Source organism: Anopheles merus, chromosome 3R (genome assembly GCF_017562075.2).
Source record: "Anopheles merus strain MAF chromosome 3R, AmerM5.1, whole genome shotgun sequence".
Lineage (NCBI taxonomy): Eukaryota > Metazoa > Arthropoda > Insecta > Diptera > Culicidae > Anopheles > Anopheles merus.
The window spans coordinates 28993592-29010421 of NC_054084.1; the positions used below are offsets into that span (position 1 = coordinate 28993592).

General features: G+C 46.1%; 2 protein-coding genes across 3 annotated transcripts; one reads left to right on the forward strand and one right to left on the reverse strand.

Annotated features, from left to right (window-relative positions):
* Positions 1-2573: 2573 nt before the first annotated feature.
* LOC121596970 (cytochrome P450 4C1-like) lies at positions 2574-7270 on the reverse strand. 2 transcript variants are annotated; one of them, XM_041922399.1, is made up of 8 exons: positions 6941-7013; positions 6643-6854; positions 6349-6537; positions 6180-6252; positions 5988-6114; positions 5700-5900; positions 5312-5616; positions 2574-5212 (listed from the first exon to the last, which is right to left on the reverse strand). In XM_041922399.1, the coding sequence occupies exons 2-8, from the start codon at positions 6773-6775 to the stop codon at positions 4933-4935; spliced, it is 1308 nt and encodes a 435-aa protein (XP_041778333.1). In that variant the 5' UTR covers positions 6776-6854; positions 6941-7013; the 3' UTR covers positions 2574-4932. The 2 variants fall into 2 exon arrangements, with proteins under 2 accessions (XP_041778333.1, XP_041778332.1); XM_041922398.1 differs by having other exon boundaries at positions 2587-5212; positions 6643-6840; positions 6941-7270.
* Positions 7271-11484: 4214 nt separating this feature from the next.
* Positions 11485-14096, forward strand: LOC121595614. The gene is made up of 4 exons (XM_041919699.1): positions 11485-11807; positions 12619-13422; positions 13488-13757; positions 14009-14096. The coding sequence occupies exons 1-4, from the start codon at positions 11485-11487 to the stop codon at positions 14094-14096; spliced, it is 1485 nt and encodes a 494-aa protein (XP_041775633.1).
* The last annotated feature ends 2734 nt before the right edge of the window (positions 14097-16830 follow it).

The window sequence follows — 16830 nt, forward strand, 5'->3', positions numbered from 1 at the left end:
GGATTGCAAAGCGAGATGAAAAAAGCAAGGTGGATTCGAAAAATGTTGCCACCAACAATGTGGCACTCGCTTCTACGTCCCCCAAAAGCTGTCACCGTGGCAGAACGGATGTCGTCGAATTGTTTCAGCGCGCGAAATCGCGGGTTTGGAATGTCCGCTTTTGCGTTCACGTGTTGCTTCGCGCCGGGCTTTCGTGAGTAATAAAGAAACAGAAACAAAAATCCAAAAAGCAAGAAAACCGTGCTGGTAAATCGGGCGAATGTTTTGCCGCTAGCGGCAGTCGGACGGGCGTCGGCTCGGGTTGGGCCGAGCGCGAGAGTGTAATCAACTTCCACTGCTCGCCTACAAATAATTAATTCCATTTCAGTTCATTAAGTACAGCTTTGGCTTTGCCTCAATTTAAGCGCCCGGGACGGGACGGTAAAAAAGTTAGAATTCCCTAATTTTCGGCAGCGTTTTTGATCGTCGTGGCAACGGTTTTGGGCGCGACGTTTGGCGCGTGCTGCAGACCGAGCGCCAGCACAGCCGAAGGATTCATAATTGTGCAGCTTTGCTTTTAACGCAAAGTAACGACAGTTTGCGTGATGCTGGATGCAATCAGTGAGCGATTTGAGCGTTTCATCGCTAAACGGTAATCGGATTACGGCGGTAAAACGGGAAGCGACACTGCTGTGCTGTGGCGAAAACGGTGCTTACGAGCACACAACTTCGAGTACGGCTACCGGTGGTGAAGCATTTTAAATGAATTTTTGCTTCAAACGTGATCCAATCGTGCTTCGGAGTCGGAAAACACTTTGCCAAAATGACTGTAAGGACACACCCTACTCAAACAACCGTTTTGCGCTAATGAAGTGATATTGTTCCCCACGTTCCTGGAAGTGAAACTGTCACTCGAAGTGGAGCCGGCAAAGCTCAACCACCAAGAAACCTGCGGCAAACAAAAGTCTGCCCAGGTCCTTGGGTCCACTTTGACCGCGCAATGAACTTGCTAGCTCGGTCCGGTGGAAGGGACGGGTCTCCTCCTGCAATGGACGTTTTGATTTCAAAAGGTTGTGCAAAACTTTCGCACAAAAGCAAAACTCCGGCATCGCTGCTGCGGCGCTTTTGTGGTGCATACCCGTTAATCCTGTAGCTGGCTGGCATGATGAGTTGTGCGGCCAGTCGGGTGCTTTGATGAATGTGCCAGCACAGAGGGAAGCGGCAGAAGATTTGCGCGACGTAAAGGAGGTTGTGATAGTGTCTTTTGTTCGCATGACAATAACATGATTAGGCATCCTTTGCAGAGAGCAAACAAACCGGTGGGCCCGCCGCCCTTGGTGGGCTTTGTCGGGGCCCTAATTTATCCCTTTTGCCTTACTCACTCAGGGATCTCATTCGCAACACTGCTCCCAAGCTTCTCAAGACCTTTTGGATAAACGAAACACACACAAACACAAACACACATACAACCACATAAACATGTACATCTTTCCCAAAAGTGTCACCATCTCAAGGATGCAGTCGGGGATGGGGATTGGTCCAGGGACCGCAACCGTACACAAGATTATCGAGTCAAAGATAATTAGAATATCTTTTAACGGGCCTTCATCATGTGTACCGAACGATGGGGAGGAAGTGTGTGTACCTCCCAAGTCCGAGCCCTTTTCGATTGTCCCTGTGAAGGGGAATTTTGGAAAATAATTAAATTGTCCCTGCATGTGTGAGTCAAACTAATTGGTGCGGTTTTGAGTGTGACATCTTTTGATTGTTTAGAAATTGCTTCTGAAGTGACAAAGGTAGAAAATGAATGGTGCTGTTGAGATTTAATGAGAAGATTTTCATTTGAATGCAGTTCTAGTACGCATTGAATGGCAAAAAGTTGTGATTAATGTGAAATATGCATGAATAATGATGGTTTATTTTTCTTTTGGCTTTAAATTGAATAAATTGCATACCTTTTGGCGTTGGTAAATTGCATCGAGCAGTTATGCGTAATCCCTAAAAGTATGCAATTTTTGTTTCGTAGCATAGGTTTTTGCTTCCGAATGTGAAACTTTTTGTTAACAATAATTGTCTGTAAATGAAAATGATGTAAAAAAGTAGTGTTGCACTTCATGAATCTCCTACAATGCATGATTCGAAGCTCGAATTGAAGATCTTTCTCCAAGGAGTCATGATTCTCTAATGATTAATGAATGTCTAAATAATTATGAATAGCCAAAGATTCACTAATTGTTACACTAAGATTCACTAAAATCTCTGGAAATTCATGAATCATTGAAGATGGATGATTTTGAATATAATTAATTTGTAACAGATTTACGGAGAAAAAAAAGAGACTCATGAATCCCTATTAGCTATTATCATGATTCTCTAGTCTCTATCGATCATACATTTCTTAAGATTGATGCATTTTAAGATTATCTTCATTGGTGCATAATGCTTCGAAGATTCATGATTCTTTGGAAATATATAAGTTTTTAATAAATGTTTGGAGATTAAATAATCTTAAACTTATATATTCATTACACTATTCCATTTCAATCGTTCATATTTATTAATCTAAATCAAAATCAGAAGAACTAATCTCTAGTAAAAAGTTCCACAAGTATGAAAATCAAAAGTTGCGTCATATACCGAAAAAACTTAATGAAATGAAAACATGTCAAGTTATATATTATACGGAAATGTTAGATTGAAAAAAAAAACATGAAAATCCCTTGACAAAGCAACATAGACTAGAAGACGTCAATGATAAATTATGTGACGCAAGTTTGACGTCTTAGCGAAGGCACTAGCGTGCAATTTCCTTTCTAGACATTCCCATCCCAGTTAATGGCCTCACCTTTGCGTGAGAGCAGGGACACAAAGATTTAATTAATATGACCATCCAACGGAAGGCACATTTTTCAAACTCACTTAGCAGCAGGAAGACACGTGAAATCAGTCAGAGGGAATGACAAAAAGGTATCGAAAAAAGGTTCTCCGTAGGGAACGCGCAATTTAAAAGTAAATTAATGTTGTTTTTTGCGCCATTCTTGGGAAACGTCAAAGCGCTAAAGGGAAGGCAACATTATTCCCGACGACCTTATTTATGCGTCAAATGGAATACTCTCACACCTTCAGCGCGCTTGCGATTCCGGGTGGGCTAGGCTTCATTCCGGGTGTGAAAATTTCTCACACAAAACATCAGTGACCGGTTAAAAGCTTTCCCGTTGCCACCGGGCTCGTGGCACACCGACCTTTTCACCGATGTATTTTTTTTTCACCGCCGCTGCCGGTGTGATGTGGGCATGCGGTTACGACACGCGTGGCAAGATTAATGATAATGTGTGTCTGCAGGAGCATGGCACGGCAACCGGCGGCACTGCTGGCATCATGCTGCTGATGATGATGATGATCGGCGTCGCTGACGGCGGGGGTTAGCAACAAACGCTACGCCGCTGGTAGCCGAATCACCGAATCACAGAGCGTGAGATAAATTATCGCAAAATTACGCCGAAATATTCAAATGAGACATTTGTGCTTAGCGCCGTTACCACACCCGCATCCACACGGTGTTGTTGCGTGTATTGTTTTGCTCCTGTCTTGCTTTGGAACGAATGCAGAATGGGCTTTGGTTGTAGAGGGGAAACAACCAAATTCGCGGGAAACAAAATATGACACGTAATTTATCGTTATAGCGCATGTTCGAAAGGAATGTCAAACGTTGAAGGGTGTATTTAGGATTAAATAAGACCCTCTTCAAAATGTAAAAATTATGAGAAGGTTTCATTTTGAAGTGAAATTGCCCGTAAATTGAAGAATATAACTAACGCATTGTTCTTTAAGCGTATACAGAGCGCAAAACATTGAATTACTGAAGCAACTTAAAATATACGCCTGCATGTATGTAACGTGCATTACAGCAATACATTATGTGTCGTGCGTTAGAGTCCATTAGTCGTATTTTGTCTAAAATTATGATGATAATTAGGTTAGTTTTATCAGAAAAAAGATTGAGCAATCCGGTTTGATAAATGCTCTAAACATTTGCAAACAATTTCTAAAACTCAATTACTCATCCACCAATCAATCGTTCTTCGTTGGCAGAATAAAAATCATTGCAGTAGAAAGAATGCAGTAAACCGGGTACCATTGCTTGTATGGAATATATCTTTCGCTCTTTAAGCCAACTTTTTGCCTCCCGAAACCAAACTCAAAACAAACGCTTTCTCCCAGTGCTGTGTTGCTGCAGTATATTGACTTTTAAACTTCCATCCCGGCATTCGCCACTCCCGGAAAACACGGTGCTCCATTGTTGCCATTTTATTGTGCTCTGTATGTGTGTGTGTGCGTGTGTGTGTGTGTTTGTGTACTTTTTCTGTTCTCCTGTTTTCTCTCGCTCCACACCGTTTCGTACTTTTGCAATCACAATTTGTTTGCATTTCAGATGAATTTCCCGTGTTCCCCACCTACCACCTTCCAGCGAGAAAACCACTGGCCGGGTACATCCCAGCTACCGCCCCCTTCTGGGAGTCGGTTGCAATGCAAATTTAAGAATTGGACTGAATAATCAACATACCAACGTGGCCCTCCTCATCCTCTTCCATCTCTGGGAACCCAAAAACCAGCGCACCATCCGGTAGCTCCCATTTCGCTTATCGTCCCGAGGGAACAGAAATACGTCGCTCTGTGTAAGTGTGTGTTTGTGTTTGCTTTTGACCGTTCGTGGCGGTTTGGTTTGAGAAATGAAATAATTAACTTTACTGTCCCCCCAGCGCCGGTGCAATGTGCGGCGAAGGTTGAATATTTTATACGCTTAATGCACCTTGGATTATCGGCTTTGCAGCTGTCACAGCTCCGGGCCAGATGAAGGTGAAGGCTCGCTTCTATTAAGCACTTTAATCCTGACCGTCTTGTGCAGGGAGAGAAAAACCACACCTTTCTCGAAATTGCATCGATCGTTCCAGCTCACCACTCTCTCTCCTCCAGATAGAGCAGTATGCCATCCTTCGGTCGGGTAATTAGCTCATTCACGATAAGCTGTTCGGCGCGCGTCCGGTGCGACCGGATGCGGAACCGGCGCAGGATGGACGAAACAAGACACTTCTCCTCCAGCAGGGCAAACTTCTGCCCGATGCAGTTTCTCGGCCCCGCACTGAACGGGATGTACGCGTACGGGTGGCGGTTTTCCGCGGTACGCTCGGGCAGGAAGCGATCCGGAACGAAGGTTTCCGCATCCGGGAAGAATCTTCAAAGAAAGAGAAGCGCAGAATTGAGTGCGATTGTAAAATTAGCTGCCAGCGACTCAAAAAAAAAAAAAAAAACGAAACCCCCCGCAACATCCTACCGCTCGTCCCGGTGCACGTTGTACACGTGGATGCCGACGATGGTACCGGCCGGCACGTGATACCCGCCGAGCGTGACATCCTCGCTGGTGGTGCGGCCGAAGAACGCGACGGACGGGTAGAGGCGCAACGTTTCCTTCAGGCAGCGCTCGAGCAGCCGCATCGCGGTCAGGTCCTGCATCGTGGCGGGTCGGTCGCTTCCGCCAAAGATGGAATCAATTTCCTGATGGACGCGCTCCTGCACCTCCGGATGGAGGGCGAGCAGAAACAGGGCCCAGCTCATCCCAGCCGTTGTCGTGTCGTGGCCCTGTGCGCGCGTGTGTGTGTAAAACAGCATTAAACATTCGGCACAACCATCATCGATAAGTTATCTTTCCATTCGTGTCTTACCTCGAACATGAACGTATCGACCTCTTCGCGCACATCTTCATCGGTCAGCAACGGGCTGCCCGTGCCCGTGGTGGCACTTTGCAGCAGCAGATCGAGAAAGGCCAACCGCTTGCGACGTCCCAGACCATCACCCACTGCCTCCGGTCGATTGCGCTCCCCTGCGTGCTGCTGGTCCAATGTACGTCGCCTCTCTTGAATAACCTATCGCAAGAGGGATGAGTTTTCCCATTTTAAACGCATCCGCATTGAGGCTGCAAATCGAAACCTCCGCTCCGTGAGCGTGTGTACCTTGCGCGTGTAACCGTGCAGTATCGCAAGGAGTTGCGCCTGCCGGCGACCCAGCGCCGACCGGCGGAAGGTCCAGTCCGGGTGCAGCCAGGGACGCACGAGCCGCTCCAGAAACAGCGAGCTTAATCTGCAACGACCAACCAAAGCTCATTAAGCTGAATGTCTCGCGGGGTGCGGCACGCCAGGGCTTACTCGTAGACGGCGTTCACGTACGCGTTGTCTTCGCCGGCCGTTTGTGCGTGCACCTGCACACCCATTGCCGTTTCTGTCGATTGGGATGAGAGACAAGCATATTCGATCTCATCAGTATTATATCATCCGGGAGGGGGAAAGGCAACACACACACAAACGGGCATCGTACCGCAAATTACATCTAGCGCCGCCTTCGTTACGTAGGGATAGATGTTGACCGGCTGACCAGTGTTGGCGTGGCGCTGCAGGCGCTCAACCAGCACGGCCCCATTCTCGGCAAACACCTCGCAGAAGCCGTCCAGTATGTTGAAGTGGAAGGTGGGCGTAATGAGCTTCCGGTGCTGGAACCACCGTTCGCCTTTATGTTGTGAACCGGGAAAGAAAGGCAACCCATTAGACGGATGCAAACACACACACACACTGTGAGAAGGCCCGCAAAAACCGCGCGCCCCAGCAGGCATACCTTTGGACGTGAGCAAACCTTCCCCGAGCCAGTCGCCCAGAAAGCGGTACAGTGTGGCCTTTTCCGTGTGCTTGCTCGCACCGATGATCTGCTCGACGTACTCGGCCCGGCTCAGCCGCACCTCCGGCGTCATCCCGACCCAGATGCGATGAATGCCATCGTACTGGCGCGTTCTTTGATCGATCAGCGTGAATATCTCTGCACATCACTCACTCCGGGAGGGATTAGTTTTCAGGCTCTCCAAAGCACACAAACACACACACACATGCGCGCGGGCGCGTATGGGAAAGATTCTTACCGTGAGACTTTTTGCCAAACAGCAAATACAGCGTGCCAACGAACGGGTACGCTTTCGGGCCGGGTATCTTGTCGTAAATCTGGCTCATCTGTACACGCCGGATTAGCCACTGCAGGACGGGGGTAAGGAGCAGCAGCACCAGCACCGCGAGCAGCATGTCCACCGTGCTGTAGGAACTCATCGCCATCGCCAGTGGACGAACGCAATGTGAGCGTCTTTGTTTACTTTGACTGGCCGATCGACGCAAACCGGGGCCGCCTCCTCTCGTTCGGCCGCTTGACGGATGACTGACGGGCCTGTGTTTGCGTGCGCACACACGAACGATCTTGCGAGAAGCGAGTGATGATAGTACGCGTTCTGGCTGCTGAACCGGTTACGATAGATGGTCGCTTTGTGGCCCTGCATGTGTGAGTGTGTTGGTGAGGCCGTTACCATTTGGACGAGTCATGCTGTTGCGGATTGAATCGCTGTAGATTAGCGATTGGCCGAGTTATCTAATCTTACGCTACGCTTGTGTTGCTTGTTGTTGTTATGTTGGCGGATGTAATTCAGTGGGTTTGTGTAGTATTAACTGCACCTTTTAATGACAGTACTTTATCAATGGTCAATTATTTTGATTAGGTTTATCTTGTTTTTCGAATTGTTTTTTGTTGTTGCAATCTTTTACATTTGTTTTGGATTGTTTCAAACACATACAACTGATGATTTTGCTTATTATTACTGATTTTTATTGTTACTTCTTTGATATTTCTCTTAATTGTAGTTATTTTGAGTCTTAGCTAAATCAGATGATTTTAAGATTTATTTAATTTACTTGTATTGTCCGCTTAGTTTATTCTCATGGTTTCTATCACTCTTACGATTTAAAAGTTTTTTAAAATGTATTTATTATTCTTGGAATGAAGCCTTAGCGCTAAGCTGTATGTACCAGTTATGAGGAAACATTTTAAAAAATTCTCATAACATAAAATAACATCAGGGTTTGTGTTGTCATTGTCTTGAATAATCGTTAAATACAACTGCTTAACTGGCCCTATACAGGTTTGAGAAAACTTATTACAACATCGAAGCTAGATTAATCAAATTAATTGCTTTTGAGGGCCGCGGTTCGGTTGAGAATCGATTTTGTACGGCCTTGTAGGAGCTGACGCATGTATCAAAGAGACCAACGGGCCACTGCTAGGAGGTTCACACTGTATTGAAACATAAATGCAGTAGCTCACATCGCTTTGATCAGAAATTATCTCCAATCAGCTCGGTATTACATTTTCCCATGATAATTTTCCTATTGCATAAACCACTATTGTGAGTTGATGTGGATAATATACATTTCTGCCCTTATTTGTTAACCAACCGCAGCAAAAGGCAGTGATTGTTCATTCAACCGGGGTGTTTTAATTACCGCACTCGAATATTCTGTGCACAATTTACCTCGTTTGATGGAAACTGGTATCGAAGTAATTGAGTGAAACATTTATGCATACAGATAATTAATAACGAACCATTCGATTGCTCCCTTTTTTCTCTACTTCTGTGCAATCATTTTAGTAGAAAACACCTGTTGTAACTGGTTCGCGGACACAGCTCGGTAATGTTTGTACCTTTTTTAGTTTTATTTTAATTTTACTACAACCATCACCTGACTGTACTCACCTGCCGTGCAAGTAATAACGGGCAAAAGTTATTACGGCTCCTCTGTTACTTTCTCACTAACAAGGAAGTACCGAGCAGCTGTTATGATTGAAAGTTTGGATCAAGATTCGTTGAAGTACGCTCGTAGTGAACGGTTGGTTGGCGCCACGTGGAACGATTCCCAAGAGTGGTCGGGTGCTTGAAAAAGTAGAAAAAGTATATTGAAAAAGAGACGGAGGAAAACAAACATCTGGTCAACTGGTGGTGCCCGTTGAAACGAATGGCTGGGATATGTTTGAAGGGAAAACAGTTGAGCAGTAGTTTGTGATGGAGTTTTGCTTGTTAACGCTTTGATTCGTCGCGGAAATTGCAGTATGTGTTTGCTTGATTTTCCCACAAAAAAACTGTAAAGTTAGGGGTTGATGGTGGGTAGCGTTAAAATGTAAAGATTTCTTAAGAAATAAACACGGATACTAAAGACCATAATAATGCTTCAAAATATCGTTAAAATCCCGTTCAAAAATGAATAAATTAGAAAATAAAAGTGACGCATCAAACAATGCTCAAACAAGGCGGTGTACAGTTCGAGTCAAGAATGGGGGATTACATCATCTGAAATGGATCCTCGTAGAAGCTGTTTTCGATATCTATACTGCTAGCGCTATTGTTATTGAAATGGTGGGTATTAAGGTGATTGTTGTTTATGCTACCGTGCTGCTGTTGCTGCTGCTGCTGCTGCTGCTGGTGGTGATGGTGATGGTGCGGATGGTGCCCATTCGTTCCTGTCACGGCGGACACATCCACGATGCTGCCGGTGGAGTTGGTTGGTGGATTTGGCGTTACACTCGCGGTACTGCGACTGCCATTGCTTGTCGTGCTGGTGCTGCTGTTGCTGCTACTATTGCTACCACCACCACCGCCACTGCCTGTACCGTCCTGCACCTGCTGATGATGATGGTGATGAGGATGGTGCGGCACTAGCGACAGGTGATGATGCTGCAGGACGCGCTCGTGGCAGTCGAGCGCCGTGCCGACGGACGCGGAGATGAGGTCGAGCGAGGTGGTAATCGGATCCACATCGGCTGCATGACACGGACCCACGACTTCCGGTTGCTGCGCTTTGGTCGGGATTGCTGCAAGACAGTTGTTCTGCAGGGCTAGTGCGCCAGCATCGGCTAGCGGTAACGTGCTGCTACTGCTGCTACCTGCCAGCGGAAGGCCAGCATTGGCGGCCGCGGCCGCTTCACCTTCGCCCCGCATCACGATAATGACGTCGGTTAGCGCGGTGATGTAGTTCTTCGCCAGCGTAAGCGTCTCGATCTTCGACAGCCGGCGCTCCTTTTTCACATGCGGTATGACTTCCCGCAGGGACTGGGGTAGGTAGGTTAGGTAGGATAGATAGTAAATTCCACGATTGATGGAACGGGCTGACGGCGACGGCGGGCCGCACTACTGCTGCTGCTGTTACCATTGCCGGCGGCGCCCTGGCCCGAACGGCCACCGTTACTGCCCCGGCTGCCCGTGCGGCTGCTACCGCAGCTCGTGTCGTCACTCTGCGAGCTGGAATCCGTCATGTCCGCATCGATGGTAGCTTCCTGTGTGAATGAGGAAAAGCGGGTTTTTAGGACGTATGAAAAGTTTGCACATGGATGGGAGTTGGTAGTTCGATCCGTGCTTTCTTTATTCGGAATAGAATCAATAGAATGTGATAGGATAAATGAAAAAGTTCAAAGTTGTACTTAAGTTCAGGTATTTTTACAATGATCTTAATTCTACAAATGACGATGGTCGTTTCCTTGAGATCTGTTAACAAATTCTGACTATTTTGAAGGTGCAATACCTGGATATACTAGATCCCTGTGCATCTGTAGTAACTTTCAACAAATCTACGATTCCTGTTCAAGAAAATATGGTCAGTAAGTAAACAGGACCAGTAAAAGTCTAGCAGAGCTGGTGACTTAGGCTTGGTACAGCGGAAGTGCAATGGGACAATATCGGGAACATTAGCAGATACAGTTCCTGAAACACAGGAACAGATACACTCTCGCAGATCTAGAATTAGATCAGAACAGTGACAGAAACTTGGTGTTAGGGTATTTCTGGATGTCCAATCCTAGATATCCAGAATCCGATTAAATCAGGACGATTCTGGACCAATCTGATCGTCTGGACTCGGCTGAGTTCATCTTCCAGAGGCTTGCAGAGTCTTTTGGAATTTCGGAGTTGAATCCGGATTTGATTTGGAGTCGAATTCTTTTTATCAGAGCAAGAGCTGGAGAGGATATGCGACTCAATTCTTAATTACTAGCCACTATTAGACTAATTCCTAGTCTATGATTGGGAGCAACTGCTCTGAAGTCCAAAACCAAGGTCTTGTGAACTAACTAATGCCCTTTCAACGCTGTTAATTTGTTTTATCGAAATGTGTTTGTTTTATTCTTCATTACTCACCGATGTACGCGAAAGTTATTGCATCGATTAGTAATAGCCTATCTAATTCATTTTAATTCTGCTCTCCACTTTTCCATTTAACTTTCCTGGATGTTTTATCCCTTTCCCCTTCAAACGATACCTCTATACGGATGGATCATCCATTGCAAACCGTCCTCGAGGCTCTAATAGCGCCATAAATTGAACAAGATTACAATCCCACGATAGAAAACTCATTTCACTTTCGCTTTCCTTTTACTTCTAGCTGTTTATGACTTTCACTTTCGTTGCGCGTTCAACAGGCCTTGGTTGGTTCGGAAGAATGTGGAATTAGAAAAAGTAAAACGGAGAAAATATTATAGCCCACAAAAACGCAAGTCCAGTACTCTACAGCAAAAATAGATGCAGGTGAGTCCAAACATAACTAAAGCCCCGGTTGGAGTGGTGCATTCGTTTTCTGTTCTTCGATACTGTACAACATGATGAGGTACAACGTGGTAGAAGAGACGCATGTACCAGATGCTGAGATAACTCCACCGACACTCGAGTCGGAGTGGAACAAGTTGCAGCAACAGCCGGTAAGTGATAATTTGCAGCTGTTCAATTTGGATACATGTGGCCTATTCAGCCTCGAAAGCAACAGCCAGACAGGCAAAGAGGCAACTTTCGCACCGTGGATCGTATCCTTTGAGAAGGTACACAAAAGAATAGCTAACGTTAATGAAATAATCAGCAGCACGGCCGTGCTTATCAGTGAATGGTACGCCTTGGCGGCCAAAACCAGTGTGCAGAAAAATGTTGTTTCGTGAGTATCTTTGGGCGGAGTATGACTGCCCCAAGCTCTCTCTCTCTCTCTCTCTCTCTCTCTCTCTCTCTCTCACACACACACACACTCTCTTTCTCGCTATGTCTCTTTCTATTTATCTCTCTCTCTGTATGTCTCTTGTTTTCCCATATAAGTGATGGGAAAAATGATGTTTTTCAGTTTCCGAAATCGATTCTGGAATCGGCTCCGGAATCGGAATAAGTTTCGGAATCGGAATCGATTCTGGAATCGATTCCGGAATCGAAATCCGCTCTCGAATCGGAATTGGCTCCTATATTAGAAACGGCTTCCAAACGGAGTCAGTTTCGGTATCGCCACTAGATCGGCGTTTGGGTATTGATAACCACGAAAAATCAAAATTTACTTATAAAAGATCCATTCTCATGGAGATTCCCGGACTGATTTCGCTTCTAAAACTTTTTTTTTTAATTCTAGAACTAATTCACATTCTGGAGTCCATTATGGTTTCGTTATCGGGGGAAATAGCGATTTCTAGGACAATTCCGATTCCGGATCCGATTCTGATCGCGGAATCGATTCCAGTGCCGACTCGGGAATCTGCTCCGGAGTCAACTCTGTAATCGGCTCCGAAGTCATCTCTGGAATCGGCTCCGGAATCAACTTCGAAATCGGCTCCGGAATCAACTTCGAAATCGGCTCCAAAGTCAACTCCGGAATCGGTTCCGGAATTGATTTCGAACATGGAATCGGAATCACGTAGGTCCGATTCCGAGCTCCCACCACTACTCCATACTTATCATTCTTTCCCTCCTCTTACTTCTCGTTGCAGGCGATATCTCATCCTGGGAGTAGGCTCACATTTCGACACGTTCTTCGCGGATATCAAGAACATAATCCTTCCGCCGCCCGATCATCCTAGGCAGCTGTTTGCACTGATCGAGCTGCTCGAGCCAGCTGATCTGACGATTCCGCACATCAAACCGATCTGTTTGCCCTTCTTGAGCGGACTGCATCGCAACAAACCCGCGGAGGTGATTTTGTCGACAAGGTTGATAAACTCATTCAAAAAGCTAAAGCTGACCGACTACCAACGTTGCCTGCGACGACTGCTGTACATCGATCAGCCGATCACCTTCGACACCGAGCCTTCGTGTGCGGTAGAGGATTTAGAAAATTTTTACCAACCGTCATTGGCTTCCGAAACGGGTAGTCCGTTCCAGGCCGCGGTATGGTACGAAGAACGGCCGCGCTACTTTCTGTACGGTATGCATGTCAATGAGTCATCCATTTTCTCAACCCTGCACCACGGCCCATACCTATTTCACAAGATCGAGCAGGCAGATGTTGCATGGATAATGGAGAACGTACGAAACAATGAACGTCAATCTTCGTTTCCCAGCAAGGTACGCAATGAATGGGTGAATTTGAACCCAGTTCAGCGCAATGCATCCAGGCGCGCTCTGCTTAAGGTTAATGAAAGTTGCGGCGTATCAACGAACAGATATCCAACGCCTTGGATCGTAGCATTAGTAAACAAACCATCTTTCAGTTTCCCACTCGGATATGTGACCCTCATAAGTGACCGGTTCGTTGTTGGTCCAGTATACGGTTGTGATGGTGATTCTAGTGCAGTGTAAGTATACGGTTGCGTAGTTTGAATATGCATTAGAAATGTTGCTTTCAACTCTTGCTTTCCAGTTGCACTCTCTTTGTAAGATTCGATGGCCTTCCTGAGCCATTCATTGCAATCGACAAGGTCTTTGTTCATCCACGGTACGATGCAGCCAACCATGCTAACGACATTACATTAGCTCGGCTTGTCGCCGCTGTGGATACCTCTTTACCGAACGTGCAGCCCATCTGCTTGCCGATCGGCGACACAACTCGCAGCTATGATCTATCAAGCCTATCAATGGACTATTATGATTCTTCGTTGTGGGGCTACAGCGTAGTCAATGCTGGTGATAGGTACATCGATCATACAGATTGCCAACAACGGTGGGAAGGATTGAAGGTTCAACTCACCGTAGACAGGACGAATCATTGCGTGACTCGCAAACGAACGATAGAAGAAGCAGCACTAATCGATATACGTATTGGATTCGCGCTTCACTCACGACAAAGTATAGCATTGAGTGAAAGAGAGTATCTGCGCGGTTTTGCGGTGTTTAAAGCTATACATGCAAAAAGTTACTATCCCGATGTTTACATCAACACAGATGCCTATCTGGATTGGATATTGGACACTATGGAGCAACGGCCAGCGCTTCCTTTCGATCTACGAGAGAAGCTTATATTCAGCGATAAGTAAATATACTTTGTTATCATAAGACGCACAACCACGTTCGAACGTATGGAATAAAAATTCTTTTTTTTGTAATCACCTTCTTCTCATCTCTTATCTTCTTCTATATATATTTTTACCCCAATTGTAAAAAACGTTTAGTTTGGTTGATGATGGTGATGATTCGGCTTCAATACGGCACACGAGCATGATACAGCATGTCCAATAGGACGTAAATTCCATACGGTACGGCAGCGGTACTTCATACGGTACGGCATTCAGCAACTCTGACGCGTCGTTTGCTCTCCTCGTATTTGCATCTTTTATCAGCGGTAATCAACACGCGCATATGAGCCATGCAATCAGATACTATGTGCTATGCTGCTCTACTCGCCTGCGCGCTAATAGCCGGATTAGGCAGCAGACACTCTAGCGTCCACGGCCTGTTCAAAATTCACGAAGTAGAACCGAAGTCATACAGTGCGTGGACGTGCCCTTCGTACTGGAAAAGATACTTTCCGGCAAATAATACGGCTCCTGTTCATTAACAAAAATCCTTGGAAGGAAGACGATCTTTTACATTCCTCGTCAAGTTTATGCTTCCGATATGATCCATTTACAACGCACCGTTGATGTTCCCAAACGCCTACCCACCCCAAAGGTCATTCTGGGGTGGTGGTGTTAATGATGATTAAAACTTTTAAAAAGAGCGCATTACACTCACTATCAACCGGCATGGTACTTGATGTCTTCAAAGGTCAACCAGAACGGGAGAACATAATGTCCATCGAAATGGGAGGAAAACAAGAACCTGCTACAAATTGAAAAATTTATCACCCAACGCTTGGCCAGTGTCACATTATTTGACACTTTTTACGATGACGACGACGAACCACTGCAAATATTGCCATGTACGTGCCCATCACGCCTGACTGCAGGACTGACCGCGGTTTCCGCATTTTAATGCACAAAAAAAAACAGACACGCACACACACACACACACACACACACACACACACACACACCCGGAGGTCCATTTCGTTTACGTTCCCTTCACGGAAGGTGCTTCCCGTAATGGGCTGTAAAAGTCAGTGTAAAATTTCATCACAGTGCGCCCGCAGATGGCCAAACGTGCCAAGGCAGGGCGTTTGAAATGTGTGTGTGCTCTCTGGCACCTCCGCTACAAATCGCGATTTTAATCGCGTTCGTGGAAATTGTGAAACCATGAAAAACAAAGAGAAGGAAATCGGGAACAAAAACACTGACGAAGAAAAGCATTATGTTAGAACTGGTGGACATTGACATGTCATAAAGCATGGCACATCATAATGTCTGTCGTCATCGTTCGGTTGAGGTGCGTGATCTTGCGAAGGTTCACACGCGACACTCCACCCTGTGGGCTGGACCACAGGGAAGCTACACGAGTCTTTGTTTTGCCAGTGCTTGGCAGAAGGCCGTTCCGGTAATTCACTTTGTTTAATGGGTGTCGGTGGATGCGTCTCTGGAGCTGATTTGGTCAGGGGTGTTGGGACTTCCGCGCAGCAGTTCATTATCCCCAGTAGCTTACGGGTGGGTTTGGGAGTCGAAAGACGCGAAATTACTGCTTTCGGCCAGAGGAAGGAGTGGCCCAGCCCTCTTTTGCGTGGATGAGTGTCTCGAGCGACGAGAGCGAGTCTCCTGCGTCTTCCAGTGTCTTCCCCGAATCAAACTCCCACCGAAGAGCTGATGATGGGCCAGACGAATGGATGGCGACACACAAAAGGCTTTGTGATGGGGGGTGGGACATGAAAGAAGACATAAAACAGTGGCGGGGGAATGCGAAATTATGTCCCGCCTTATCGGTGGGATGCATAATCCGGTGGACATCTGGTTTTTATCTTCGCTCCAACAACTCATTTTGCACATCCTTTCCAGCAGCAGTGGTCGGTAAGGCTTCAGCAGAGGCAGCGTGAGGGTGGCAGGGCAGTGTGACTGGATTTTGGTGAGTTCGGGAACTAGTTTTCCCGCTGCGAAATGATGAAGTTATTCTTTGCCTGTGTGATTTGGCGTGGGGAAGATACGATTATATGCGCAGAGAGAGAGGAAAAAAACAATGGATAAAATGAGGAAAAAATGTCGGAGCGGGATTAGGTAGGGATGACACACAGGCTTACATGAGCCGTCGCCGCATTCGACGGCTTCGGGTCAGGGAAGGGATTAGTGTCGTTTAGCTTGGAAGCCTTTCAATTAATCATGATTTTTCAAAGCAGACTGAGCAGTTTGTCTTGAAATTCGGAGTTGAGCTTTTTAAAGCTTGAATTCTTGGTATACACAATTTAAGGTAACATGACAAACAAGTCGAGGAAGAACAGAGATGACTTGCTGTTAAGTATATTGAACAAAAAAAAAAAACATTATATTAACGTAAAAAATCTTACAGCATTACCAAGCAGATCAAACTCTTTGCCGCACAACATCAAAAGGCGCACCGGGCCCGCCAGCGTAGCTAATTCAATCAACTCCTCCAAACGCACCCAACACTGTGCCGGCAGCACTAGAAGCGCCAGTCCAGGGCCTCCAAAAGCTCTTTGGGCATTTCGGTCACTCGGACAGCAGAAAGAGATAGAGAGAGTGTGCGAAAAATCTGCCTTCCAAGCCGCCCAACCATTATCATGAAGGAAATTCAATTAAATGATTGAATTTATCTCATCATACAGTGTCCTCCAGCTCCACTGGCAGGTCCGTTGAGTTTGCGATGAAGCGATGTTGGTGACCACT